This window comes from Mustela nivalis (assembly GCF_964662115.1).
Source record: "Mustela nivalis genome assembly, chromosome: 2".
Classification (NCBI taxonomy): domain Eukaryota; kingdom Metazoa; phylum Chordata; class Mammalia; order Carnivora; family Mustelidae; genus Mustela; species Mustela nivalis.
This window is the reverse complement of record NC_139021.1, coordinates 158,485,140-158,512,743: the sequence shown is the minus strand read 5'-3', so window position 1 is coordinate 158,512,743 and position 27,604 is coordinate 158,485,140. Positions and strand designations below refer to the sequence as shown.

Here is a 27,604-nt window from a genome sequence, read left to right as displayed (position 1 = left end):
ATTTGTGAGTTTTACTGTTACATGCCTGAGCATTGGTCTGCCCTCATTGATCTTGGGGGGTGTCCTCTTTGCCTCTAGGACACGAATGCTTCTTTAAATTCCCCAGATTAAGGAAATTCTCAGCTACGATTTGGTCAAATATATCTTCTAGTCCTCTCTCTGTCTCCACCCCCTCAGGGATCCCAATAATTCTGACATTGGAACGTTTCATGGCCTTGTTTATTTCTCTATACTGTTTCCATGGATTTTAAGATGTTTGTTCCAGGCCTCATCCTGATCCATCTTTTGTGTCAGTTTGTCTTCGAGATCTCTAATTTGATTTCCTGCTTCTTTTACCCTAACTATTAGAGTATCTAGATTAGATTGTATCTCATTGATAGCATTTTTACAGTTCTGCCAGATCTGCTCTAACTTCTGCCCCTAACGAATCTATGTTGTCATTAATAGTTTTCTCCAGCCTTTTGTCTTTATAACCGCTAGCCTGAAGTCTATTTCTGACATCTTCCCTAGATCCATATTGTTAGATATGCTGGAGAGGCCATTGTCTCTGGATCTTTTCTTTGTTGGGAGTTCCTCCTTTTTGTCATTCTGTTGAGTTGTAGTTGAGGGGATGTACAGCCGAAAATATCAACGACAATCCAGGCAAGATGAACCCTGGGAAGGTTCAGAGCAATTAGAAGTCACCACAAAAAAGAAGAAGAAGAAGAAGAAAAAAAAAACAGCCAAAATGAGCCCCAAGAGTAAGATTTATAAAGTCCAAAAACAAAAACAAAGAAAAAGACAAAAAAAAAACAAAAAAAACCCCACCAAAGAATAAAAAGGGAGAGGTGATAGGAATGTGATTATAATCCCTTGATGTGGGCAAGAAGGGTATTTCAGTTCTTCTGGTGTGTATCTAATTATTTTTTTAGAGAACTCAACTTTACAGAGATGCAGGAAATTAAAACAGATATTTATAAAGGTAGTATTGAATAGGATTAAAGGACTACTTTGAAGCTCATATTTATATCTATAGCTATATCTATCTATATAAAGAAAAAAGTATATGAAAAAGTTTAAGTTAAAAATTTACTATGGAATATGTTGTATTAAAAATCTAATTGAAATGATAAGTAGGTTTAAAAAAAAGAATAAGAATCATGAGAAAGAATTAAAAAAAGAGAAAAGTTATATCTAAGAAATATACAGGCTGTGAGGCAATACCAGGAGCTTAATATACTGTTTTCCCATGGTGTTGAGGTTTTACAGTTTTATGGGGACCCTGTGGTTTTTATCTTCTTGTTCTTTCCGTTTGTCTTCTGAGGAAGGGGTCTGCCGAGTTGTTTTTCTGTTAGTCCTACTTGGGCTGTGTTGTCCTGCCCCTATCATGGGGCTGGGATACCTGTTAACCAGTTTTTCTGCTTTTGTTTCTTGGAGGCTTTTGTTCTCTGGCAGCTTTTCCCACCTTTTCCAAGGGTCAGAGCAAAGTTAAGTTTCTGCTCCTAGACTTCTGCTTCAGAAAGAAGCCACAGTCTGTTGGTCACTGGAACGTCCAGAACAGACAGCCCCCCATAAACCCAGTTGAATCCTGCAGCCTCCCATAGGCAGTGCGCACCCCCAGTGACCCTGTCAGTGGTCCACTGAGGCCCCTGCTTGTCTCTATACCCCTGTTGCCACCAAAACTATGAGCAACCCCAGTCTGGGTGATCCTGAACCACTGTGGCTGCTGTTTCCGGGACCGTGGGCTCTAGTCCAGCCAGGTCCTCTCAGCCGAGGCAGTGGAGGCGGAGGTAGAGGCGGTGGCAGTAGCTGCCAGTCCCAGAGACTGCTGACTCAAGTCTGGGCCAGGTCTTCTCAGGAGCAGGTGGGCAGTGGCTGTGGTCGGTCCCAGGACCAACCCGCACCTGTGGCCTCCCAGTTCCAGTGATTGTTCCTTAAGCCCCTTTGTTCTGTTTGAGCACTGTGTAACAGTCCCTTCCCATCTTGCAGCCACCTGTCTCCAAGGTATGGCTGGTCCCCAAGAGCAGGGCACTTCTGCAATGGGGTATTACTTTCCAATGGCTGGTTTCTGGTGGCTCCCGCCCCCTTCGGTTTATCCTCTGATATCTTTTCTGTGTAATCCCAACTCTGACTTTTATACCTCTCAACTCATGATCCTCTGCCCCCATAGAGATCCAGAAGTGTATAATCTTATATCTCAGGCTGATTTCCTGGGTGCATGTTCAGAGTGGCATGGTAGATTTCTAGCTCTATTCAGGGGACTGGTGGAAATGGAGTCTCCCACCCTTCCACCATCTTGATGGAACCTCCCTTCATTTTCCAGCATTCATTTGGTACTTACTATCGACAAAGTACTATGTATGGTAAGATGAATTAGATACTATTATTTTAGATACAAACTATCATCACAAAAATTACTAATAAAACCAAATTTTTAGTATCTTGATTTTTCTTTTTCATGTGTATGTTCATGATGCCATGTACTTTTAGTCATCATTAAGATTACCAGCATTTTATATCACAAACATACACATACATGCCCTCCTAAAATAGTGTTTTCCCTTCATTCCCAGTAGAAATGTTCTCTTATAGTCCCATGTCCTAATTATTCTGGGCTAATGAACCTGGTCAGGGCTAGAGGGGAGATGTCTTGTTCATGGGGAGAGGGGATTAAGGAGACCAGGGAGGATGCTACAGCGGGTAAAAAGGATGATTCAAAGTAAAGGGATTTATATATATCCCTGGGATGGACCCTAGGAGTGGGGGTAGTGAATGAAGATAGGGAGAGGGAAGTAGTCAGTAAAATGGGTCAGGATTAAATTCAAAAGGAAGGAAAGGAGAGCACAGTCTCTGGGATCCTTTTTGGCCTAGATAGCTAAAGCAGGTAATACTTTAGTGGGGCGAAAATTATATGTTCCACTTTGTCCAGAAGAGTCCAGTTTATACCTTGGTCCTTGTGTACTTATTAGTAATAACCCCTTTGCTCTCAGAAGTGTCCCAGGTTGGATGATAAATTATGTGGTCATCCTGCCTTTAGGGGTACTAAGGTGTAGGTTTCCAAAAAGTTCTCCTTGGCTCATGGTATCTATATGACCACCTCTACAGAGTACAGGATGCACTGAGGGGAAATGATAAAAAAAAAAGTTCACTGGAAGTAGTAAGATAAATTTTAAAACTTTCACCTCAGCTTGTCTTGATTTTGAGGAGAAAAATTAGAAGTTGAATGCAAAAACACTCCAGTTCTTCAAGAGCCATAACACTGGCTTTTAGAAGAACTGGATTTTAGATCTAACTCTGTCACTGATTTGCTATGGCTTTTTGCCTTTGGCCCTGCAAAAGCCTGTCTCTACATCTTTAAAAATGAAGGACCAAATTAAATTATTTCTAAGGTCCCTTGCAGTTCTCATATTAAATGATTTTTTAAAAAAATGAGAAGTGGATTAGAAATGAGTACCCTTAAAAAAAAAAAGAAAAAATTAAGAATTGAGTACCCTTGCAGAATTTTGTTCTCGTTTAAAAAGTTGTATCCATGTAAGTGCTGTTGGTGAAGTATATTTCCCAGCTGAAAGTTGTGTGGTTTCACATTATGTTGCATAAAGACTTGCTCCAGTTTGCTCTGTGGATATTGAGAAAATATTATTTTTCAGACAGCTGCGGTACCATTCCTGTTAGAGGATTTCATTATCTGCATTTAGCCTCCTGAGAAGTGATCTCTGACAGAATGGGAAGCTCTGAAAACATGGAGTTTCCCCAGAGATGTTATCTCTTGCTGAGGCAGTTCTGATGCAGGAGCTGAAAGGTCCCTTTTTGTCTCTGTGTCCATTGATTGATAGATTACAGTTTAGGAGCTCCAAGCTTAGTTCTTAGTTTCTGTTTCCTTGGACTTCTTGCCTCACACTATTAACAGGCATTTAGCTATTTTTTATTTATACAAATGGTATCAGAGAAGTTGTATATAAAGCCCCAGATTGGTTAGTGATCTATTTGCCTTTATTTTGTACATGGGCTTGCTTCAGATGGGATCTTAGAAGTCATGTCCCTGGCATCAAAGATCATGCACCTGCACATACACTTACTGGCCAGAGGGTCATGGCTTCCTTTTCATCCCCACTGCTAATGGCCACTCCTTGTCTCTATAGCATTAATTTCTTTTAAAAGGTCCATCAGTTACTGGATCCTTTATTTATCTCTCACTCCCCCTGTTCGTGTGTCTGTCCATCCATCCACCCATCCATCCACCCATCCATCCGCCTGTCTGTCCAGCTGCCCATTTTATATGTGCCCTGCTAAAGAGCATGTAACTCAGGAGAGAAGATTTGCATCCTTTGTTTCTCTTGGAAATTAGTCCCATACTTATAGGGGGTCTTTGTGTCTTGGATCTCATTCTTCCAGATTCCAGTGCCTAGATTTAGCCCTATTTTCTTAGATTCTATTTTCCTTGCCTATAATTTGTTAAACATTTAACTTGCTTGATAGTCATTATATTTGGTCCAAAGACAGAGGGAGAAGGAAAATTCTCAGGCCTTATATATTTTTTTAACTTCAAAAGCCCTTTTATTATGGAGAGTTTCCAAAAGGCTCCAAGAATAGAATTATGTAATGGGCCCCATGTATCTGTTATCTAGATTCAATAATTACAACATTTTGAGAAAATTTTCAGCCACCTTTCTTCTCTCTCTTTTCTTCATAGTGTATATTAAAGCAAATCCCAACATGTAATTTCACTTATAAATACTTTAGGATGCATCATTAACTTTGAGAACTTTTTCCTTCTTTATTTTTAGACATTACCAAGACAACCTGAGTTTTGTTCCATCTTTGATGTTCTAGTTTTTGCTTAATGGGAACTTTGATAATGGGAAGAGCATAATGAAAGAAGGAAGGGGAAGTTAGGGTGTGAATATGGGGGTATGAGAGCCTAGCAGTGAAGATTAGCATTATTGTTACACTGACGGGTTACCCTTCATATCATCTTGTTACAGTTATTATTTATCTCATTTGTAAGCAGTTGCTCTTCTAGGGCTCCCACATGTAAGTTCAGAGCTTTAGGACATTTTCATAAATACTTTATTATGTATCTCTAAAGGATAAGGGCATTTGCAAAAACACAGCTGTAACCATAAGTTCTTCAAATCACTGTTTGTCTCCTTTGACTAAATACCTAGTAGTACAAATGCTGGGTCTAAGATAGTTTATTCTTAACTTTTTGAGGAACTTCCAAACTGTTTTCCAGAGTTGTACCAGTTTGCATTCCCACCAATGGTATAGGAAGTTTCCTTTTTCTCTACATCCTCGCCAACATCTGTTGTTTCCTGAGTTGTTAATTTTAGCCATCCTGACAGGTGTGAGGTGGTATCTCATTTTGTATTTTCCTGATGTTGAGTATTTTTTCATGTGTCTTTTGGCCTTTTGTATGCCTTTGGAGAAATGTCTGTTCATGTCTTCTACACATTTCTTGATTGGATTATTCGATTTTGGGGTATAGAGTTTGATAAGTTCTTTATAGATTTTAGATATTAGCCCTTTACCTATTAAGACATGTGCAAAGATCGTCTCCCATTCTGTCAGTTGTCTTTTAGTTTTGTCAGCTATTTCCTTTGCTGTGCAAAAGACTTCTTGATGAAGTCTAATAGTTCATTTTTGCTTTTGCTTCCCGTGCCTTTGGAGACATGTCCAGCAAGAAGTTGGTGCAGCTGAGGTCAAAGAGTTTGCTGCCTGTGTTCTAGGATTTTGATGGATTCTTGTTTTGCATTTGGATCTTTCATCCATATGGTCCAGTTTCATTCTTCTGCATGTGGCCATCCAATTTTCCCAACACCACTTGTTGAAGAGACTGTATTTTTTTTCCATTGGATATTTTTTCCTGCTCTGTCGGAGATTGGTTGACCATAGACTTGAGGGTCCATTTCTGGGTTCTCTGTTATGTTCTATTGATCTATGTGTCTTTTTTTGTGCTGGTGCCATACTGTCTTGATGATTATAGCTTTCTAATACAGGTTGAAGTCTGGACTTGTGATGCCACCAGCTTTGGTTTTCTTTTTCAATATTCCTTTGGTGGGATCTTTTCTGGTTCCATGCAAATTTTAGGATTACTTGTTCCAGCTCTGTGAGAAATGTTGATGTATTTTTGATAGGGATTGCATTAAATGTGAAGATTGCTTTGGATACATAGATGTTTTAAGAATATTTGTACTTTTAATCCATGAGCATAGAATGCTTTTCCATTTCTTTGTGTTTTTCTCACTTTCTTTCATAAGGATTCCATAGTTTTTTAAAGTACAGATCATTTGCCTCTTTGGTTAGGTTTATTCCTAGGTCTCTTATGGTTTTAGGTACAGCCGTAAATGGGATCGATTCCTTAATTTCTCTTTCTTCTGTCTCATCATTAGTGTATAGAAATGAACCTGACTTCTGTGCATTGATTTTATATCCTTTCATGTTGCTGAATTCCTGTATGAGTTCTAGCAATTTTTGGGTAGAGTTTTTGGGAATTCAACATAGAGCACAAGTCATCGGTGAAGAATGACAGTTTGATTTCTTTGCTGATTTGGATACCTTTTATTTCTGTCATCTGATTGTGGAGGCTAGGACTTCCAGTATGATGATGAACAACAGTGGTAAGAGTAGGTAGACATCCTTGTCATTCTTCTGCCATTTTCTTTAATTCTCTTTACTGTGTTTTGAAATATTAGGTTATAGTTTTTATGGGTGTGTCTTCTGCATAATTTTATTCTTTCTTTCTTTTTTTTTTTTTGCTTTTCACTCAGCAATGTTTATTTAAGAGGTTTTAGTGAGGCCTGATAACATTCCTTTTTTAAAAAAAATTTTAAATTTTTTATTAACATATATTATTAGCCCCAGGGGTACAGGTCTGTGAATCGCCAGCTTTACACACTTCACAGCACTCACCATAGCACATACCCTTCCCAATGTCCATAACCCCACCACCCTCTGCCTACCCCTTTCCCCCTGGCAACCCTCAGTTTGTTTTGTGAGATTAAGAGTCTCTTATGGTTTGTCTCCCTCCTGATCCCATCTTGTTTCATTTATTCTTTTCCTACTCCCCAAACCCCCTATGTTGCATCTCTACTTCCTCATATCAGGGAGATCATATGATAGTTGTCTTTCTCTGACTGACTTATTTCACCAAGCATAATACCCTCTAGTTCATCCACATCATTGCAAATGGCAAGATTTCATTTATTTTGATGGCTGCATAGTATTCCACTATATATATACACCATATCTTCTTTATCCATTCATCTGTTGATGGACATCTAGGTTCTTTCCCTAGTTTGGCTATTGTGGACATTGCTAATATAAACATTCGGGTGCATGTGCCCCTTCGGATCACCACATTTGTTTCCTTAGAGTAAATACCCAGTTGTGAAATTGCTGGGTCATAGGGTAGCTCTATTTTTAACTTTTTGGGGAACCTCCATGCTGTTTTCCAGAGTGGTTGCACCAGCTTGCATTCCCACCAACAGTGTAGGAGGGTTCCCCTTTCTCCACATCCTCGCCAGCATCTGTCATTTCCTGACTTGTTAATTTTAGCCATTCTGACTGGTGTGAGGTGGTATCTCATTGTGGTTTTGATTTGTGTTTCCATGATGCCGAGTGATATGGAGCAGTTTTTCATGTGTCCGTTGGCCATCTGGATGTCTTCCTTAAAGAAATGTCCGATCATGTCCTCTGCCCATTTCTTGGATTATTTGTTCTTTGGGTGTTGAGTTTGATAATTTCTTTATATATTTTGGATACTAGCCCTTTATCTGATATGTGGTTTGCAAATATCTTCTCCCACTTTGTCGGTTGGTTGTCTTTTGGTTTTGCTGACTGTTTCCTTTGCTGAGCAAAAGCTTTTGATCTTGATGAAGTCCGAATAGTTCATTTTTGCCCTTGTTTTCCTTACCTTTGGTGATGTTCCTAGGAAGAAATTGCTGCCGCTGAGGTTGAAGAGTTTGCTGCCTGTGTTCTTCTCAAGGATTTTGATGGATTCCTTTCTCACATGGAGGTCCTTCATCCATTTTGAGTCTATTTTTGTGTGTGGTGTAAGGAAATGGTTCAGTTTCATTTTTCTGCATGTGGTTGTCCAATTTTCCCAACACCATTTGTTGAAGAGACGGTCTTTATTCCATTGGACATTCTTTCCTGCTTTGTCGAAGATTAGTTGACCATAGAGTTGAGGGTCTGTTTCTGGGCTCTCTATTCCATTCCATTGATCTATGTGTCTGTTGTTGTGCCAGTACCATACTGTCTTGATGATGAGTTTTGTAATAGAGCTTGAAGTCTGGAATTGTGATGCCACCAACGTTGGCTTTCTTTTTAAATATTCCTCTGGCTATTCAAGGTCTTTCCTGGTTCCATATAAATTTTAGGATTGTTTTATTTCTTTGAAAAAAATGGATGGTATTTTGATAGGGATTGCATTAAATGTGTAGATTGCTTTAGGTAGCATAGACATTTTCACAATATTTGTTCTTCTAATCTATGAGCATGGAACCTTTTCCCATTTCTCTGTGTCTTCCTCAGTTTCTTTCATGAGTACTTTATAGTTTTCTGAGTATAGATTCTTTGCCTCTTTGGTTAGGTTTATTCTTAAGTATCTCATGGTTTTGGGTGCAATTGTAAATGGGATTGATTCCTTAATTTCTCTTTCTTCTGTCTTGTTGTTGGTGTAAAGAAATGCAACTGATTTTACCTCCTGATGCTTTACTGAATTCTTTTATTTAGATTTTCCACATAAAGTATCATATCATCTGTAAAGAGTGGTAGTTTTACTTATTCTTTGACAATTTGGATGCTTTTAATTTCTTTTTGTTGTCTGATTGCTGTGGCTAGGACTTCTAGTACTATGTTGAAGAGCAGTGGTGATAATGGACATCCCTGCTGTGTTCCTGACCTTAGCGGAAAAGCTCTCAGTTTTTCTCCATTGAGAATGATATTCACGGTGGGTTTTTCATAGATGGCTTTGATGATATTGAGGCATGTACTCTCTATCCCTACACTTTGAAGAGTTTTGATCAAGAAAGGATGCTGTACTTTGTCAAATGCTTTTTCAGCATCTATTGAGGGTATCATATGGTTCTTATTCTTTCTTTTATTAATGTATTATATCACATTGATTGATTTGCAGATGTTGCCAACCTTGTAGGCCTGGAATAAATCCCACTTGTTCTTGGTGAATAATCCTTTTAATGTACTGTTGGATCCTAGTGGCTAGTATTTTGGTGAGAGTTTTTTCACACCTCTGTTCATCAAGGATATTGGTTTGTAATTCTCTTTTTTGCTGGGGGCTGGGGGGTTGGGAGAAGGGGGGTGGGGTTATGGACATTGGGGAGGGTATGTGCTTTGGTGAGTGCTGTGAAGTGTTTTAACCTGGTGATTTACAGACCTGTACCCCTGGGGATAAAAATACATGTTTATTAATAAATAAATAAATAAAATGAGGACTCTAGTAATATAAAAAAAAACCTATTAGTAATAATATATTCTTCTTCTTTTTTTTTTTTAAAGTTTTCAAGGATCTTTTTTTTATTCTAAATATCCTCAGCATATTTAGAATTGCATATCTTAGCATTGATCTCTGGTTGATTTATTTACTCTCTATAACCATATGTATATAGGAAGCTCATTTTAGCATTGCCCACTGTATTCAGAAAGGCACTGATGCAAAATAAAACCTCAATCAATATTTGAAGCCTTAAAAAAAAAAAAGTCTGTGCCAATCTAGTATTTTTACCATTGTATGTTACAGACTTCTTGTCCCGAGCTGCTTTCAGGATTTTCTCTTTGTCTCTAAGACTTGTAAATTTTACAATTAGATGACAGGGTGTGGACTTATTAATTTTGAGGGGGGTTCTCTGTGCCTCCTGAATTTTGATGTTTGTTCCCTTTGCCATATTAGGGAAATTCTCTACAATAATTCTCTCCACTATACCTTCTGCTCCCCTCTCTGTTTCTTCTTCTTCTTCTGGAATCCTAGTTATTCTAATATTGTTTTGTCTTATGGTATGACTTATCTCTCGAATTATCCCCTTCTGGTCCAGTAGTTGTTTTTCTCTCTTTTGCTCAGCTTCTTTATCCTCTGTCATTTGGTCTTCTATATCAGTAATTCTCTCTTCTGCTTCATTTATCCTAGCAGTAAGAGCCTCCATTTCTGATTGCACCTCATTAATAGCTTTTTTGATTTCAGCTTGGTTAGATTTTAGTCCTCTTTTTTCTCCAGAAAGGGCTTTTATTTCTGCAGACAGGTTTCTCTAATATCTTCCATGCCTTTTTTGAGCCCAGCTAGCATCTTGAGAATTGTCATTCTGAACTCTAGATCTGACATATTACCAATGTTCGTATCGATTAGGTCCCTGGCCTTTGGTACTGCCTCTTGTTCTTTTTTTTTGTGGTGAGTTTTTCTGCCTTGTCATTTTATCCAGATAAGAATATATGAAGGAGCAAATAAAATACTAAAAGGGTGGCAAAGACCCCAGGAAAATGTGCTTTAACCAAATCAGAAGAGACCCCAAATCATGGGAGAAAGAAAGGGGGTAAAAATAAGTTCAGAAAAAAAATTTAGAAAAGTGAAAAAAAGGGGAAAAAATAGAAAAAAGAAAAAAATACATATATTAGACTGGTGAATAGAACAGGGTTACCCACTTAATTTTGGGAGTATTCTGATCTCTTAGAAGAAACTACCTCCCCAAATTTTAAAGAATGAATAACATATATAAGGGTAAATACAATGAAGGGATGGAATATGAGTATAAAGATGAAACAAAATTTTTTAAAAAAAATTTTCTATAAAAGGAGTTGTTAAGATAAGTTGGTTGGGAGAATAAAGAAAAAGAAAGTGGAGAGAATTTGCTCAGGCTGGAGAGTAGAACAAAACCCATGCTAGATTTAGGGTATATTTTGATCTATTAGAAGAAGTTGTATCCCACATTTTTTTAGAAGAAAAAATCCTATGTGTATATAAAAAATAAAGTTAGATACAATGAAGGATAAAATATGAGTATAATAATGAAGTTTCAAAAAAATTTTTTTTAAAAGGTATTATTAAGATAAACTAGTTAATATTAAAAGAAGAATGGGTAAAAGTTAAAAAATTTAGCAGAAGAAAAAAATTAAAAAATTAATTAACTTTGCAAGACTAAAGAATCATGGGGAGAAAGCCATGAATTCCAAGTTTTGCTTTCTCCTACTTTGGAATTCCACTGTTCTCCTTGGTAAGTGAACTTGGTTGGGGCTGGATTTCTTGCTGATCTTCTTGGGGAGGGGCCTTTTGAGGCGATTCTCAAGTTTCTTTGCCTGAGGTGGAATTGAACCTTCCTTACCAGGGGCCAGGCTAAGTAATCCACTTGGGTTCGCTTTTGGGAGCTTTTGTTCCCTGAATGCTTTCCATAGAGTTCCAGAGGATGGGAATGAAAATGGCGGCCTCCGAGTCTCCTGCCTGGAGGACCCAAGAGCTCAGGGCCCCCCTCCTCAGTGCGCCCTGGAGGAAAAGCACACAATCACTCCTGTTTCCCTGGCCTCCGGCTGCTCTCTGAGCTCATCCAGCCTGTGACCAAGCATCTCTGTCTCTGGCACACAGCCCCACTTCTAGTCTCCAAACCTCACAGATCCCTGCACTCTTACAGGGGGGTCATCCCGGATTTTGTGGGGTCCCCTCTCACAGAGCAGTAGTCTGAGCCATGGATCACAATTTAAGGTAACCCCAAGTTGAGAGCTCACTTCTCGGCTCCGTCTCTGTAGCTGGCTTCCCCGCTCTAATACCTGTGAGCTCTGCCACCCTCAGACACCCCTTATCCTTCTCTGATCCCACGGGACCTGAGACCACGCTGTCTCTGCGTGGGATTCACCCTGGTTTAGCCTCTGGAGCGATGTCCCTCAGTGGAATAGACTTTTAAAAGTTATGATTTTGTGGTCCATTGTTCCACTGCTTGCTGGGAGCGCCCCCCGCCCCAATCTTCCTGTCGCTTTGGATTCACTTCTCTACCGGTCCTACCTTTCAGAAAGTGGTCAAATTTCTGTTTCTAGAATTGCTGCTTTTCCTCTCTTCGCTCTCTTGTTGGATTTGTAAGTATTCAGAATGGTTTGATAAGCTATCTAGCTATTCTCCTGTTATCTGATGTCAGCTCAGCCTGCTACTTCTCTGCCATCTTGACTCCTCCAGCTTTATTATTTCTAAAGAGATTATTCAACCTCTGTTCTCTTTTTTCTTTTCAAAGATTTTATTTATTTATCAGAGAGAGAGGGGGGGGAGAGAGCGAGCACAAGCAGACAGAATGGCCGGCAGAGGCAGAAGCAGGCTCCCTGCTGAGCAAGGAGCCCGATGTGGGACTTGATCTCAGGACGCTGGGATCATGACCTGAGCTGAAGGCAGCTGCTCAACCAACTGAGCCACCCAGGCGTCCCTGTTCTCTTTTTTCTTACAATATTTTTGCATTGGGTTGATTGTGATTCTTTCTTGTTGCTCATTTTTTTTTTTCAAAGATTTTATTTATTTATTTGACAGACAGAGATCACAAGTAGGCAGAGAGGCAGGCAGAGAGAGAGAGGAGGAAGCAGGCTCCCCGCTGAGCAGAGAGCTCGATGTGGGGCTCGATTCCAGGACCCTGGGATCTTGACCTGAGCCGAAGGCCGAGGCTTTAACCCACTGAGCCACCTAGGAACACCTTTGTTGATCATTTTAATGCAAAATTAGTTTTAGTGAACTTTTAGGAAGGAGAAGTAGATTAGGAGAGCTTTTCTAGCTTCACACCTGTAGGGCTCCCATATATATAATTTATATTTATATTTATATTTATATTTGTATGTAGCATTAAAAATTATACCTCACTGCTCTCTGAGATATCCTGGTTTTGCTCACTTTCTCTAATTTTATTTGAGTTTTCTGTTTCCTTTACATCAATTATCTATATTCTATACCATGTGGGTTCTTTTCTCAAATGTTTCTCCTTATTTTAGGGTTTTGTTTGTGGAAGATAATTTTGGCTGGTTGGTTTTGTGAGTTCACAGGATTTAGAGTGCTTCAGGTCCTTCAGACTTCTTACAGTTGAACCCACCCACTAGTTGGATTATATAAAATCTTCCTGGTTGTTTGCTAGTGTTTTCAAATATGCCTGTTATTCTTTCCTGTAAGTATTTGTGTGTGTGTGTTAGAGAGAGAGAGGCAGGGAAAAATGAACATAAACGAAAAGTGTACATTTGAATTAGGGAATTTCTGAGGCTTCAGGAGCCATATTTTCTATGCCTACTCTCTAACCACAGTATACTAAGTAAAACTACACATAGTTTTATTTTTTACACATTAGTATACATTGTTTATCAAATTCAAAATCTATAGAGAAAATCAAGTGTTCAATATTGTTGAAAGGAAAATAAAATTTGTTTTTTTCAGACTATATCCTCCATTATACAGAAGGGGGTGCCATTTAGATTGAGGAGAGAAAGCTGAGAAAAAAGTTGAAAGATAAGCTACATTGATTAAAATGTTTATTAACTCTAAATATATGGTCCTACTTATATGTTACATAGACTGATTCAGAATATCTGAGTGATTAAGAGCTAGACAGACCTAGACTTGATTCCCCAAGCTGTGTCTTGTCTAGTTATTTCCAGAAATTTAAACTCTCTAAACCTCAATTTTCCTTCTTAAAATAAGGCTATGAGAACCTGCCTGTTAGTTTTATTGTAAATATTAAATGAAGTAATGCATTAAAATGCTTTACACAGTTCCTAGTTCTTAATAAACACTCAAAAAAGTTATTTATTATTGTTTGTCTGCATGAGTAGGTAGATAGATTTCATACTTGAGATAATAAAGGACTTACAATGACATTAGCTATATTTCCATATTGCGTCTTTATCTGACAGAAACAGTTTTTGCCTGTTTGCCTGCCTGCATGGTATTATGTGCCTGTTCTTTCTCTCTAATAGTTTTATGACTTTGTTTTGATTCCATCATGGCTTGCATAGAGTGGATATTAAACAAATATTTCATAATGGTTTTGTCTTCACAGGACAGAGTAACACATTACTTGCTTTTAGGATATCTGGTTAAAAGCTTGGGTGGGCCATGCCCAATTTTATCTTCATGAATTTTATGCCTTTTTATCACCTGGACTTTCAGATTTCCCAGCAACTGTGGATTGTTTCTCTGACTCGTTCTGGGTGCTAGGTTTGAGATTGCTGCTTCATCTGTCATTACTCTCATAAAGATGCATAGGCAGGAGTGCCTGGGTGGTTCAGTGGGTTAAGCCTCTGCCTTTGGCTCAGGTCATGATTTCAGGGTCTTGGGATCAAGCCCCACATCGGGCTCTCTGCTCAGCAGGGAGCCTGCTTCCCCCCACCTGCCTCTCTGTCTACTTGTGATCTCCCTCTCTGTCAAATAAATAAATAAAATCTTAAAAAAAAAAAGATGCGTGGGCAGATGTATCTGTGGGCATTAATTTGGATGATGTTTCTGACTGATTAATTCCATATTTTACAATTGTTTATTCACCAGAAACTCTGGTGTAACAGAAACTCTGCAAATCCATATTCCTTATAGTGTTTACCCAAGTCAATTTCTGTCATTTTCGGCTTTGGCGCATCATTTTAATTAATGTCATAGTAGTATTGCATTTTCCTTTCTCCCTTCTTTCCATGGGCTGTATGTTAAGTGCTGTGTGTTTTGCCAAAATTAGTTTTACCAAAATTTTAAAGAACTGAAAACGTTTCAGTACTTAATTGCTAAAACATAGATAAATTTAACCAAGAGGAGTAAAGCAGCTAGTTCTGGAACCCTCTTCTGAAATAATGGAGCTCAGGTTCTATTTGCTGTCCCCCAAAGTAATGCTTCTCAGATTTTAAATCAAAATTTTAAACCCTTGGGGAACTTGTTAAAATGTAGATTCTAATTTGTTAAGTTAGAATGGAGTCTGAGATTGTGCATTTCAAACTGCTCCCACATTGTGCTGATGCTGCTGGATCTGTGGACCACACTTTGAAAAGCAAGATCTTAGAGCAGAAGTATGATCTGACCAGATGTACTGTTAAAACACATTTTGCCTTCCACTTATGTTTTTATGGAATTAATTGTATGAAATTTCTTAAAGCTGCCAAATTATTTATATTAAATATAAGTATCGAATATAAATGAGAGGAAGATCTGACATCATTGAGGATGGATTAGAAAGCATATTTAAATTAGTATTAGGGGTTTAGTTTAGTCATTAAATATTTTTGTGACATGGCTAGGCATTTTAGTTTTCATATTCCCCTACAAATTACTACAATAACTCTGTAAATTAGGTTACTATTCCCTTTTTAGATATAAAGAAATTGAGATTCAGGGAAGTTAACAACTTCTTTAAGGCTTCTTAATAAATAGTAAAGCTGAGATGGACTGAAGTCTGATCGTGAAGCTCATTCCTTTGACACTACAGTAAGCTGCCTTCCTAATAAGATTGTTTTCCTGGGAAGTGAGCTTATAGAAATGTTTAAACGTATTTGTGGACCCCTGTAAAGGAGTTTATATGTATATCTAAGATAATTTAGTTAGTTTAGCTTTGTATTTACCATAGAGTTCTGTGAAGCTTACAGTGGTGATGGGAGAGACCTGTGCATTTGTGAGCGCATGTGTGTACATTTCCCTTAAATTAGCTGCACTCTTGTAAGGAGATATTTTACCCCTAAAACCAGGCTCCTGATCCCTAAGATTCCTTCAAGCCCAGATATCCTATAATACATGTGATAGTTTTGTTTTTGAAAATGGATTTTGAGAAAGATTGGGAATTTAAAACTTTCTACCAGCAGATGGCACTCCAGCATTTCTGCAACTGGCAACCCCTTAGCCATTACCAAAATGGAAAGACAGGAGAAAACCTGGAGACAGGTTAAAAAAGAGAAAAGGAAAAAAAAAAAGCCCAACTCATTAAAGTATGGTATGTTTGTCATCATTTTGATGGGAAGTTACATATGTATCGAGTAACAGACTCCCATGTATTTGTATATGTGTGTGTGTATACACACACACACACACACACACACACACATGAATTAGTATTACATCATAATCCCTTACAGTGCTCCATAGCAGTTTTCACTAAACTCTAATATAGCACTTATCAAATGGATTTTTGTTAGCCTGTTCGTTTTCCCAAGTATACTGTAAGGCTTCCAAGGACAAGAATATTGTTTGGATTCCAAGGATGGGGGAAGACACACTACCTAGCCTACAGTCAGCACTCAATATTTCTCCCTTTTGTTCCCTAGAAAATTGGTTAACTATTACCTTGAATGCAGGAGAATGTTTAACATTGATCCATGTAAAGCCTTTTATTTTTTTCCTTTGAATGATTACCTTATGGGTATCAAATCTAATGTGACTGGTGTGTGTCCTTTGATATTTTTCTATCCTTGTAAAATATATTGGTTTGTTTGTGTTTATTTTGTACTAATGTTATTATTCTATACTATTCTGGGTTTTTTGTTCCTCACATATCATTCTTTTTAAAGACCATCCATGTTCTTGTATTTACATTCAGTTCATTGCTTCTATCTGCTGTCCTTCTCATTGTACCTGTCCATTCCCCTTGTAATGGACATCTAAGTTTCTCTAATTCCCATGTATTAAAATCAGTGTTTTACTGACTGTCCTCATTCAAGTCCTTTTGTGAGTCTTTTTGGAGTCACTTGGGTAATTTATGCCCATGGTGGGATTACTGGATCTAAGGGAATATATGTATGTAATTTCATTAAATATTACCAGATTCCTCTTCAGAATGTCCTCACCCATTTATACTCCCATCAGTATGCAAGAAGGTTGCATTCTCCCCACATCCACAATTAGTGTTATCCAGTATTTACATTTTGCCAATCACATGGTATAAAGGAAAAATGTTTCTTGAATGAAGGAATAATCAGTTGAAAATCTATTAAAGCTAAGAGGATATATGGTATTTACTTGCACAATTTTTCCTTCTTTGAGGATGGCCTCTCACTATCTGAACTTTCATTGTCTAAACTTAGGAACAGAATAGATTCTGATAATATTTTTGAGATATCTTTTAGTGTTTGAACTCTTGCTCCTAATTACCTGAAACCTAGGAATCAAATAGATGGAAGTAACATGGTTTCCCTTGCCATCTAAATTAGCTGTAACTAGAACCAAACAGAATTGTATAGCAATGGATCCAAGATATGCTGAGGTCCCACATCAAAATTAGTTCTCAGAATATATGTAGGTGGGGTGAGGCATAATTTTTTTTAAAGAGTTTATTAATTTATTTGAGAGAGAGAGAGAGAGTGAGAGCTCGAAGAGGGGTAGGGTCAGAGAGACAAGCAGACTCCCTACTGAATGTGGAGTTCATCCGGGGCTCTGCCCCAGGACCCTGAGAGATCATGACCTGAGCCAAAATCAAGAGTTGCCCTCTTAATCTGACTGAGCCACCCCAGTGCCGTGAGGCATAATTATTTTTAAAAAGCTCCTAGCTGATTTTAATGTGCAACCAGGGCTGAATGTCAGTGACTCTTGATTCTCAAATTATTCTTATTTCTTCCTGAAAGAGAAAAGCATTTAAAAGTATTTAAACACAGTATCATGCTGCCTAGGCTTCAGAAAATCAAAAGAGAAATGTAATATTTAAACCTTTTTTTTTTTAAGATTTTATTTATTCATTTGACAGATGGAGATCACAGGTAGGCAGAGAAGCGGGCAGAGAGAGAGGAGAAAGCAGGCTCCCCGCTGAGCAGAGAGCCCATGACCTGAGCTGAAGGCAGAGGCTTAACCACTGAGCCACCCAGGTGCCCCAGAAATGTAATATTTAAATGTCCAGTGAAAATGAAACATACTTTCTGAAAGTCACACCACATCATTGTCCTAGTGACCCAAGGGACTAGAAGAATTGAAAAATCTGGTGAGAGTTAAGGTTAATAAGGTTTAGCATAATTGATTTTGAATCAGGGAAGGACTTGGGTATGCTTATATGGCAACTCCAAAGAGCTAGGGATCTAGATGTTAGTATGGGCAGAGGTAAAATATTCCATGGTATGTACAAGTAGTTTATAGTTGATTTTGATTACTGAGAACTGAACCCATGGTGGGCTTTCTGTTTTCAATGTTTGTTTAACTCTCATTATTATGAACTAAACACATTAGGATATTTAAAAAGTGTCCAAGTCCAACTAAATACATTTGGATATTTAAAAAGGTCCCGGTTAGTCTACGAAGCAAAAGAAAGACAATCATAGTCAGTCACTCTTTGGGGGTCAACAAATAACAACTGTGTTCAAGCAAATGTTTTAGTAGGGGTTCCATATTTCAAAGTAGATACCAAAATAGATATACTGAGATAAATAAATTAAGATTTATAAAGGGGCACCTGGATAGCTCAGTCTGTTGTGTGTCTGACTCTTGGTTTTGACTGGGTTTTGGGGTCAGGATTGTGGGGTCGTGGATCAAGGCCAAGCTGGGCTCTGCACTCAGCATGGAGTTTGCTTGTCCCTCTCCCTCTGCTCCTCCCCTAACAATCTTTTAAAAAAAAGATTTTTATATTCACCTTCTTAGAGATTATTTTTAGCATTAATTAAATACTTAGAATCATCTGACTAGGAAAGTGGTCTAGTTGTGTGAAGGTATGTATAAACAACTTATAGTTAATAAATTTATAGAATATGTGAAAGGCAATCTGAATTTATGTCCTGGGACATTATGTGTAAAAAGTTCTCAGGTATTTTCATTAACAAACATATCAAGAGTAGAGTCTGATTATCAGTCAGTAGAACTGGCTTTAGCCTCAGATTCTTTAAGAAACAGCATTTTGAACCTTTCTTTTTTTAGTGGGGGGAGGGGCGGAGAGAAAGATAATCTTAAGCAAGCTTCATACCCAGCATGGAGCCCAATGCTTGGCTGGATTGCATGACTCTGAGATCACTACCTGAGCTGAAATCAGGAGTTGGACACTTAACCAAATGAGCCACCTAGGCACCCCAACATTTTGAATTTTTTGACTCTGTATTTCCTTACCTGAGTAATAAGGATAAAGCTTGTCCTGTCTATGCTATAAGGATAAAATAGAATGTATCCCTGTAAGTTATTACTATACTATTTCAAAATCTTAGGTTTCAGGTTTATAAATTTCTTCCCACCTGATCTATGCAAATTATGATTATTTCTACCATGAAACCCAAGCAGTGAAAATGATAGTTGCATAGTAACTATGTGCCAAGAACTAAAGACATTACTTCATTTAATTCTGACATAATTCTCACAGTACACGTGAAGGGAAGTATAGGAGTATACTTAAACCTATTTTGTAGATGAGGAAATTGTGGCCCAGCAAGAATAAATGACTTGTTCAACAAAGGTTACATGAGCAGATAGTAAATTCTGATCTAGGTTTAATCAAAGTCTGTTGAACTCCAAAGCCCATGCAATTTGCAATAGAACTGCTGCTTTTCAGGACTAATCTGAATGTACAAAAGGCAAAATGGGCCAAGATAGTAAAATGACTCTTCAATGAATGCAACTGATGACATGAATAAATATAATGTTTTTCTGTTACTTGGTTTTCCACCTATAGCAGTTTCTCAAATAACTATCATCCCTACCTCAAACATACTAATCGATTTTGAACTGAACTTATTAGAGTTAACTGAATTTATTATGGTTATGATCTTCCCCACATAAGTTTACTGCTCAGTGGGAACAATGGGAACAAAACCCATCCAGCTCAAGTTTTCTTATATAATGAGGTAGAACAACCATAGTTATAAATTCATTTCCCCTTCAGCTTTCCATATGGAGAAAGTGTTGCCCTTCCTTGTTCCTCTGAGCATGACAGAGACACAGTCTTTGTTATTCCCCAGCACTATTCTTCCTTCTGCTGTCTTAGTGGAAAACTGAAGGAGGCATGTAAAACTTAACTTCCTTCCTTTTTCAGATGCTAGTCACAGGCAGAAGAGCCTGCGTGGCTTAACTATGTGGTGCATACTTGCTTTATTATTGCATTTATTGATCTTATATTATAGTTGAACTTTTGTTTCAACTTTATCATTGAATTCTTTATTTATAACTTAATTCTTGCCCCAGTCTTCGTTAAGGGGATGTACTTTTAGTCAGTATGGGAGAGAGAGAACAAGACATAACAAGAAACCAGTAGCACAATTGTATACTATTTTGGAATTCATAAAGCATTTTTCCCAGACATAACCTTATTTGCTTCTTAATCAAGGATATTATGTCAGTTTTACAGAGTAGGCAGCTGAGACAACAGTTATAAAGTTTACCCAAGGTCATTAAGCTAGGATCTGGGAAAGTCAGGACTTAAGCCCAGGTATTCTAACTCCTAGTCCAAGGTTTTTTCAACTGTACAATGACAAATTGTTAAAAGGTATGCAATATTTTAGCACTTACAGTAGAGTGTGTTGGTTAAGAACACAGACATAGGCTTTGGAGTCAGATAGCCCTAGGTTTCAATCCTTGCTGCTAGTTATTAGCAGTGTATCATGAAAAAGTGCTTAATATCTCTGAGTCAATTTTCTTATATGTAAACTAGGTATACTAATGAATTATATCTACCTCTCAGAGTTATTTGATAAGATTAATAAAATAGCATACGTATAATTCTGAATACCATTATGGGACCACAGGATCTTAATAAATAGTAGTCATTGTGGACAAGTCCACACGCAGTAATGAGATAGCAGGTTGGCTGCTATAGCTTCATCCTTCTCAGTTCCAGTTATTGTGGCATGAATTTGTTTTCTTGCTATTTGATATCTAGATATAATTCTTCCAGAAGGGAAATAAGTATAAAAATAACTATAGCTCTGAATGTTTAATAGAAAGAGAGGTAGCATATAGAATCAGTGAATTTGTGACAGGCTATAAGTGTGAAAATGCATAGGAAAAATGGACAGAAATTACTGTAGTCAAGAAGACAAGCATTAAAAAGCATGCATGCACATCTTGCAGCATTCCTATATACTACAAAGTAGAATTTGGCCATAGAAATAGGATGTAGCAGTAGTCCCAGTCATTTGGTCACTGGCATATCTCAGTTGGTCTGAGATGAAATGATGAAAATACTATAGTGATTTTTCATGAAGCTAAATTTATTCAGTTTAAACACTTGCTTTTTGTTTTTGACATACTGTGTCAGCTTTTTTTGGGGGGGGGTGTTACTAAATTTTTTTTTTTCGTTTGGGAAATAATAGTGACAAGTTGATAGTTTTTTTAAGGTGCTTGCTAGATAAAATAAGTTGTCAAATATATGTCAGCTCTTCTCTACTAATATTTATTTTGAAATCCCATAGTCTAGAAAAATAATGAGTTAATCTTCAAGATTTCTTACAGGTGTGGGAAACTAGACTCCTAGATATCAAAGGAGTTTATCTATGAAGATCATTCAATAACATCAAGAAGAGCATTTCCAAAGAGATGCATCTAGTACCCAATTCATATTTTATACAAAGGTCCCACTTCTTATCTCCTAGGAAATTACAATTTAAGACAGAACAGAGGTCCAGGTCATTGCCACTCAGCACATAGAAACCAGAGTAGAAACTAATCTAATATAGAGATTAATAATGAGCTACTTACAGCATATAATTTAGGATTAGATAGGAAGCAAGACAAAAGCCATGATATGGGGAGGTGAAGCTATTTGGGAAGAGTAGCCCTGCAAAGATCTTTATCCTAACTAGAAGGAAGGACCAAACAATCAGGTCATCTTGGAGTCAACTATCTGGAACTCCTTAAATGTTACTGAATTGCTTTCTTTGCCTTGATGTCCTGAGGCTGTACATGACTACAGAATTTCAATTGCTTCACTAAAGAAGACGGTTTTCATCAGGAATTAAAAAGAAAGGTTTTTTTTTTTTTTTTTTAAAGAATTTATTTATTTATTTGACAGAGAGAGATCACAAGTAGGCAGAGAGGCAGGCAGAGAGAGAGAGGGGGAAGCAGGCTCCCCGCTGAGCAGAGAGCCCGATGCGGGACTCGATCCCAGGACCCTGGGATCATGACCTGAGCCGAAGGCAGTGGCTTAACCCACTGAGCCACCCAGGCGCCCCTAAAAAGAAAGGTTTTGATTTTGTTCTATATACCGGTTCTGTTTAAGAGAACATTAAATACTGGTTAAAGTAAGTAGGACACCAAACAATTATAGAATAGTTGGGTAAGTAAGCAAAAATCATGGATAAAATTAATCCGCAATTAATGGCAGATTCTCATTATATCCAAGTTCATCCTTAGTCCCAAGGGTAGGCATTTTTGAAAGGTACGTTAATTATAGACATCTAGGGGGCGAGTGATTTATTTCATTTATGTGTTTGTCTTCTGGTCCCATATAATGTGGCTTCTAAAAGTACATTCACTTGTAAGCCAGGGAATTTTTAGGCCCTTGGAAAATCTGACTCCTTGTTAAACATATATAATCAGTTTTAATTCTGAATACAGCAACTGAACTAATGGCTTCAGAATTTGTAAGATAAGTATTTCCTGAAGGAGGTGACCAGGAAAATGCTAATAGCTGGGTAAACAAATGACTGAACTGAAACCTAAAGTTCACTGTGACAATAAGTCGTTTTTTTTTTTTCACATTCTTCTTGAATGCACCAAATGATTTTATTGTATTGAGCATGATTTGATTTACGATTGATTTATTTCATAGACATTTATTGAGTGCCTGCTAAGTGCCTGGGTCTAGAGATACAAGAATAAAAAAAAAAAAAAAATCTTTGCTCACCAGGCTGTTACCATCTATTTCAAGGAGGTGCTCAGCACACATTTTAAAATTAAAATAATTTCTATGGGAACTTAAACCATACCACACACCCACTCACAGAAACACACATATTTTAAAGGATTTAGGTGTATGTCAGAAATGTTCAGGAACCAAAAAAAGCAGGCAGGTCTTAAGGGCCAAAACTCACATCTAATATTTCAGTATATAACATCCTGGTCTTTAAAATCATCTTAGATAATATGCCTTGGATTTTCCTTCTCTTTTGGCCTCATTTTATGCAGTCTTACTTCTAGAAGTTCTTAATGGCACTTTCCAGTCTAACCCAATCTAACCTCTGTATTTCTTGGTTGCTTAGTTTGATAGAAGCTCCTCAGAGAACTTCAGTTGGAGGTCATGCACTCCAGCCCTTTTCGGATTCTTCATCCTGTCTGGGGGGAGAGAGGGGAGACAGGTTGCCATTTCAGTGTTTATGGCTCTGTGACTGCCATTTGCACATCCACCTTTGGGGAAAACCTTTGCTCTGCATTTTACCTGTTTGATATTTGGAGGTTCTGGGATGCTCATGCATACCCACAGTACATAAAATAGTTATCTTCATCTGCCAAGTAGAAGCCCCATTTTGTTCCAGAAAGAAGCTGAAAGTGGGGCCACAACTTTGCTGTGGGTATAGCAAACTGGTCCGACTTCTTTTCCGGGCTTGGGTTTGGAACCCATGGCTTGGAACCCACAGCTTCGACTGAGAGGTGGGGTGGGTCTGGCTTGGTGAGCTAGAGCGGGTGGTGCACTACACTGCTCCTAGCTGTTCCTGTGCATCTAGGGAATGTGTGCCCTCGGGCCCTGTCAGTGACTCCTGGCCAAGTTTGAAAACCCAACTGTGTTACTCTATTCCTTTCCAGCACTGTAAAGGCGCACTTCCCCGCGGGAGGGATAACCATGGTCGACCTCTAGGAAAGGCTGGAAGGGCAAGTCCGCTTCCGCAATGGAGTACCCAAGCCATGGCTCTGGTGGGCGCAGTGTAGCCCAGACTGTCCCAGCACGTACCAGATTGCTTTGACTTGGCCTAAGTTGGGGTATATTGAAGTCTCCCCAAGACACTTTTTTCTTGGCTGTAGGTAGACCCGAGCCATGTGCAGCCCGGGCCCTTTTGCTCCTACGGGTGGATAAGCCCTTTGACCAGGTCACATTGTATTCCTTCCGGCTACTGTTTCCTGTATTGAGGCTAGAGGATGCTTCTGTGTGGCTGCGCAGCTAGTAGCAAGAGGTCCATACTTGTGTCCATTAAGTCTCCATCCGCACTCTAATGCTTTAGCAGGAATCACAGTCGCCACCGCAGGACCCCCTCTGCAAGTTAACCACTCTTGGTTTTACTCATTCAGCGCAAAGGGAAGGGCCCAGAGCGGAAGAAATGCCTGCCACTGTCAGGAGAAACAGTATCCCGCGGGTGTGCACTCTTTTACTCCCGCGCGTCCAGGGCTGGCGCTGAGGCTTTCCAGTCGGGATTGAAGCTAGAACCGCCCTCCCCAGAGCCTCGCTGGGAGGGAAGTAAAAAAAAAAAAAAAAAGATGTCCCGCCCCTACCCAAAACATGACAACCATACAGTTTCGATCCCTCTCTCTGCTTCCTGACCCTAGAGGGTTAAATCAGGAGGGTACAACGCCACCCCTTCCTCCTACTTCCCGCCTCCCCCCCCCCACCCCCTCACCTTTAAAAAGTTAAAAAAATGTCTGCAGTCGAAATCTCTTAAAGGGGCGGTGCTGGTGAACGAGTACTCTTGGCACGAGTTGCTGAGAAGGCTGGCTAGGGGCGTGAGTTTGCTCCACCAGCACCAAAACACTGAAAAAAAAAAAAAAAAGAAGAGAGAGAGAGAGGGAGAAAGAGAGAGAGAGGGGGGAAAAGGAAAGAAAAAAAAAGTGTGTGTGGGGGGGAGGCAGACAGACACACACTTTAGATAAGGACAATTAGTCACCAGTGAGACCCTGTAGGAAGAGAGGTTTAAATCAGAGGGATTTAATGGGGGTGCTCTGTGCCTTCCCTGAAGCCATGCCCTCCAGCAACTCCCGCCCCCCTGCGTGCCTAGCCCCGGTGGCTCTCTTCTTGGCTCTGTTGGTCCATCTCTCCCTTTCCTCCCAAGTTGGAGACAGGAGACCCTTGCCTGTAGAAAGAGCTCCAGGTTTGAAGGAAAAGACTCTGATTCTACTTGATGTGAGCACCAAGAACCCAGTCAGGACAGTCAATGAAAACTTCCTCTCTCTGCAGCTGGATCCGTCCATCATTCATGATGGCTGGCTCGATTTCTTAAGGTAAGGCAGGGGCTTCCATGATCATTTTTTTTTTTTTAAAGTAACAACCCCCACCCCTTCCTATCCCCCACTCCAAAGGGGGAAGAAGAAGAAGAAAAAAAGCCAAGCGATCTCACAAAGAGAAGAAAAGAGGTTTTTCCTCCTCCTGGAATATTTGCTGTGAGGCTTTAGCTGGTGATTGAGAAAAGCAGTGTTTTCTATTAAGATGCACATGTTTGCAATGCAGAAGGCATTTCAGAAACTTATCAGTTATGACTGAAAAAATGTTGTGCTTACATATATCCACAATTAGCCTCCCCGTCTCCTTCTGAAAGAGAAACAAGAGGTTCAGGGCAGTTACAAAAGCGAAGAAAAGGTCTTAAGCAACAAAGACCCGAGAGGAATTGGTGTGTATATGTGTGTATGTGTGTGTGTGTGTGTGTGTGAGAGAGAGAGAGAGAGAGAGAGAGAGCGCCTATGTGTATATGTGAGTGTTCAATCGGGGATCTCACGGAAGTGGAATTTTCCACGGAAAGATCGATTTGTCAGTTCTCTCCCACTCCAAGACAGAAAACGAATTTAAGCAGAGACTTGAGTGGTGGGCAAGTTGGATTGGATTTTTGGAGTTTTCTTTTATATCCTCCGCTGTCCTTTCCAGACTTCAGGACTTTGTAAGACGTTTTTAATAGACTGAATGGCCCCCCAGTCCCTCCTCCTTAAATCTCCTGCGGTAACTGCACAGTTTTTCTTTAAAGAAAAAAAAAATTCTCGAGAACGGAAAGGGTCCTAGAAATACTACGGGGATGTTTCGGAGGTCTGAACTTGGCACCAGCGGACCACTAAACCGGTGGTTTGTCATCATGGACTTCCCCCCTTACTCAACAGCTTGATCTAATTGTGCTCACTTTCTGAGTTGTTACTGTTTAGCAGTTAGGCAACTAAGACCCCTACCCATCAGGGACAGAGTTGTAGTGTTAAAAAAAATAAATAAATAAAATAAATAAATAAATCGTCTGCAATGTCGAATCCAGTGTTGAGTTATTAAAAATTCTATCCAAATTGGAGCATCAGCTGTGGGCTCTTCCGAAGAGCCCTGAGCGCTCTCTCATTCCCACTTTTCCATCCAGAGGCCCTGCGTCTTTCGTGAGTATCTTACACTCCTTGGGAAATCCATTTTGCTGCTGGCGTGCTCCCTCCCCTCAGCGCTGCGGGTCTGCCCGGGGCCTCAGCCGGATCAGCGGACGCGGCAGGTAGCAGGAGGCGCCGCGTGGAGCGCTCCTTCCACGTGGAGCGAGCGTTGCGGGAGGACTGAGCGGTTGGTGGTGTTGCTGCCGCCGCAGAGGCTGTTTCGGTTCCTGGCGGTGCCTCCGCGGGAAGGCGGGAAGAGCTACGTGCGGCGGGGCTCCCTCCTCGGAAGTTCTGTCGCGCAGCAGAGCGGGTCTCTGAGCTCGTCCGCTGGTTGCGAGTGACGGGAGTTTTCCGAAATACACGCCCCACTTGCATAGCACTACTCCAGCTGCGCGGACTCCTTCGGGCTTCTTTTTCCTTCCTTCCTTTTTAAACCGTCTCGTTAAATGCATGCTGCGGAAAAGATTCTGGAAAGCGGCTTTTCGAAGAAGAGCCGTGGCGGGGCGCATTTGCATTGGTTGTACAGGCTTCCCGATGGACGGTTGTTGGAAATGCCTTATCTGTTGGCTGGTACTGGCACGGATGTCTCCTCTGTCTGCCGTGGGGCCACGCGATGCCATGACTGCGCCTGTCTGAGAACGCCGTCCTGGAGTCCTCGGGCAAACGACATTCCCGGCCACTTCTTGGGGCGGCTACCACTTTTGTCAGCAACTCTCTGAAACTGGAGTCCTCGGCTTTTTAATTTCATATCCCCCTCCTTTATAATCCTGTGTTTTCTACATTTGGATTTGGATTTTCAGAGCCTGAACCAGCAAAGTGTTAAAAATAACAGATCCAGAATTCAACAGTTGATCGTCTTAGTACTAAGAGCATCTGCACTGTCCCTTCTTTACCCCACCCTGAAGTAGTTTTTGGCTTTTAAGACAACTTATTTATGGAAATCCTAACCTAAATAAATGTAAATGCTGCTCTGTAGCTCCTCGAATCTCCTCTAAGGAGTGGGTTCCAAGTATCGGCAAACTTTACTTTTCCCAGAGCTTGTTTCCAAAGGGTCCCACGTAGGAAGGAAAAAGATGAAGTTGAACTCAGAGTAGAGAGGATGTTACCTTTCTTGAGATCACGCTGTATTACTTAAGGGACCAAAGAGACACCGCTTTTACCGTGCCAGGCAAGGAATGGGCAAGAGTTCTCAAAAAAGCAAGGATTTACCCCGGGAATCTCTTGTCCAGGGTTTGGGAGATGGATGCGGTTGTTAAAAGATAGTGTTGAAGGAAAATCAACTTTAGCATTAAGAAAAAAACAAAAACAAAACAAAACACAAAACCTTCCATCTCAGGTACCTGGTCTGAGAGAAAGGAGGCAGGTTTCACCTTATCCACAGCGGTTGCAGTGCCTCTGGGGCGGAGGAAACAGATCTCGGCTTTCAGCCTAGAAGTTTGGCAAAAGTCGGAGCCCGGCAGTCCGCGCGCTGCGCGTCTCCGCCAGGAGCGC

The 27,604-nt window shown here is 39.7% G+C and overlaps 1 protein-coding gene and 1 long non-coding RNA gene across 4 annotated transcripts in view; one reads left to right on the top strand and one right to left on the bottom strand.

The window, feature by feature from the left end:
* Positions 1 to 201: 201 nt before the first annotated feature.
* LOC309860312 lies at positions 202 to 27,351 on the bottom strand. 2 transcript variants are annotated; one of them, XR_014309309.1, is made up of 5 exons: positions 26,142 to 27,351; positions 24,409 to 24,539; positions 23,039 to 23,134; positions 3,471 to 3,595; positions 224 to 654 (listed from the first exon to the last, which is right to left on the bottom strand). It is a non-coding gene; the product is annotated as an uncharacterized lncRNA (long non-coding RNA). The 2 variants fall into 2 exon arrangements; XR_014309308.1 differs by lacking the exon at positions 3,471 to 3,595 and having other exon boundaries at positions 202 to 654.
* The window catches only part of HPSE2 (heparanase 2 (inactive)), a 713,430-nt gene continuing 710,374 nt past the window's right edge, over positions 24,549 to 27,604 (top strand). For both annotated transcript variants that reach the window (XM_082722259.1, XM_082722258.1), the window contains exon 1: positions 24,549 to 25,006. In XM_082722259.1, the coding sequence (XP_082578385.1) occupies positions 24,717 to 25,006 (290 nt within the window). In that variant the 5' untranslated portion in view covers positions 24,549 to 24,716. The remainder of the gene's footprint in view (positions 25,007 to 27,604) is intronic.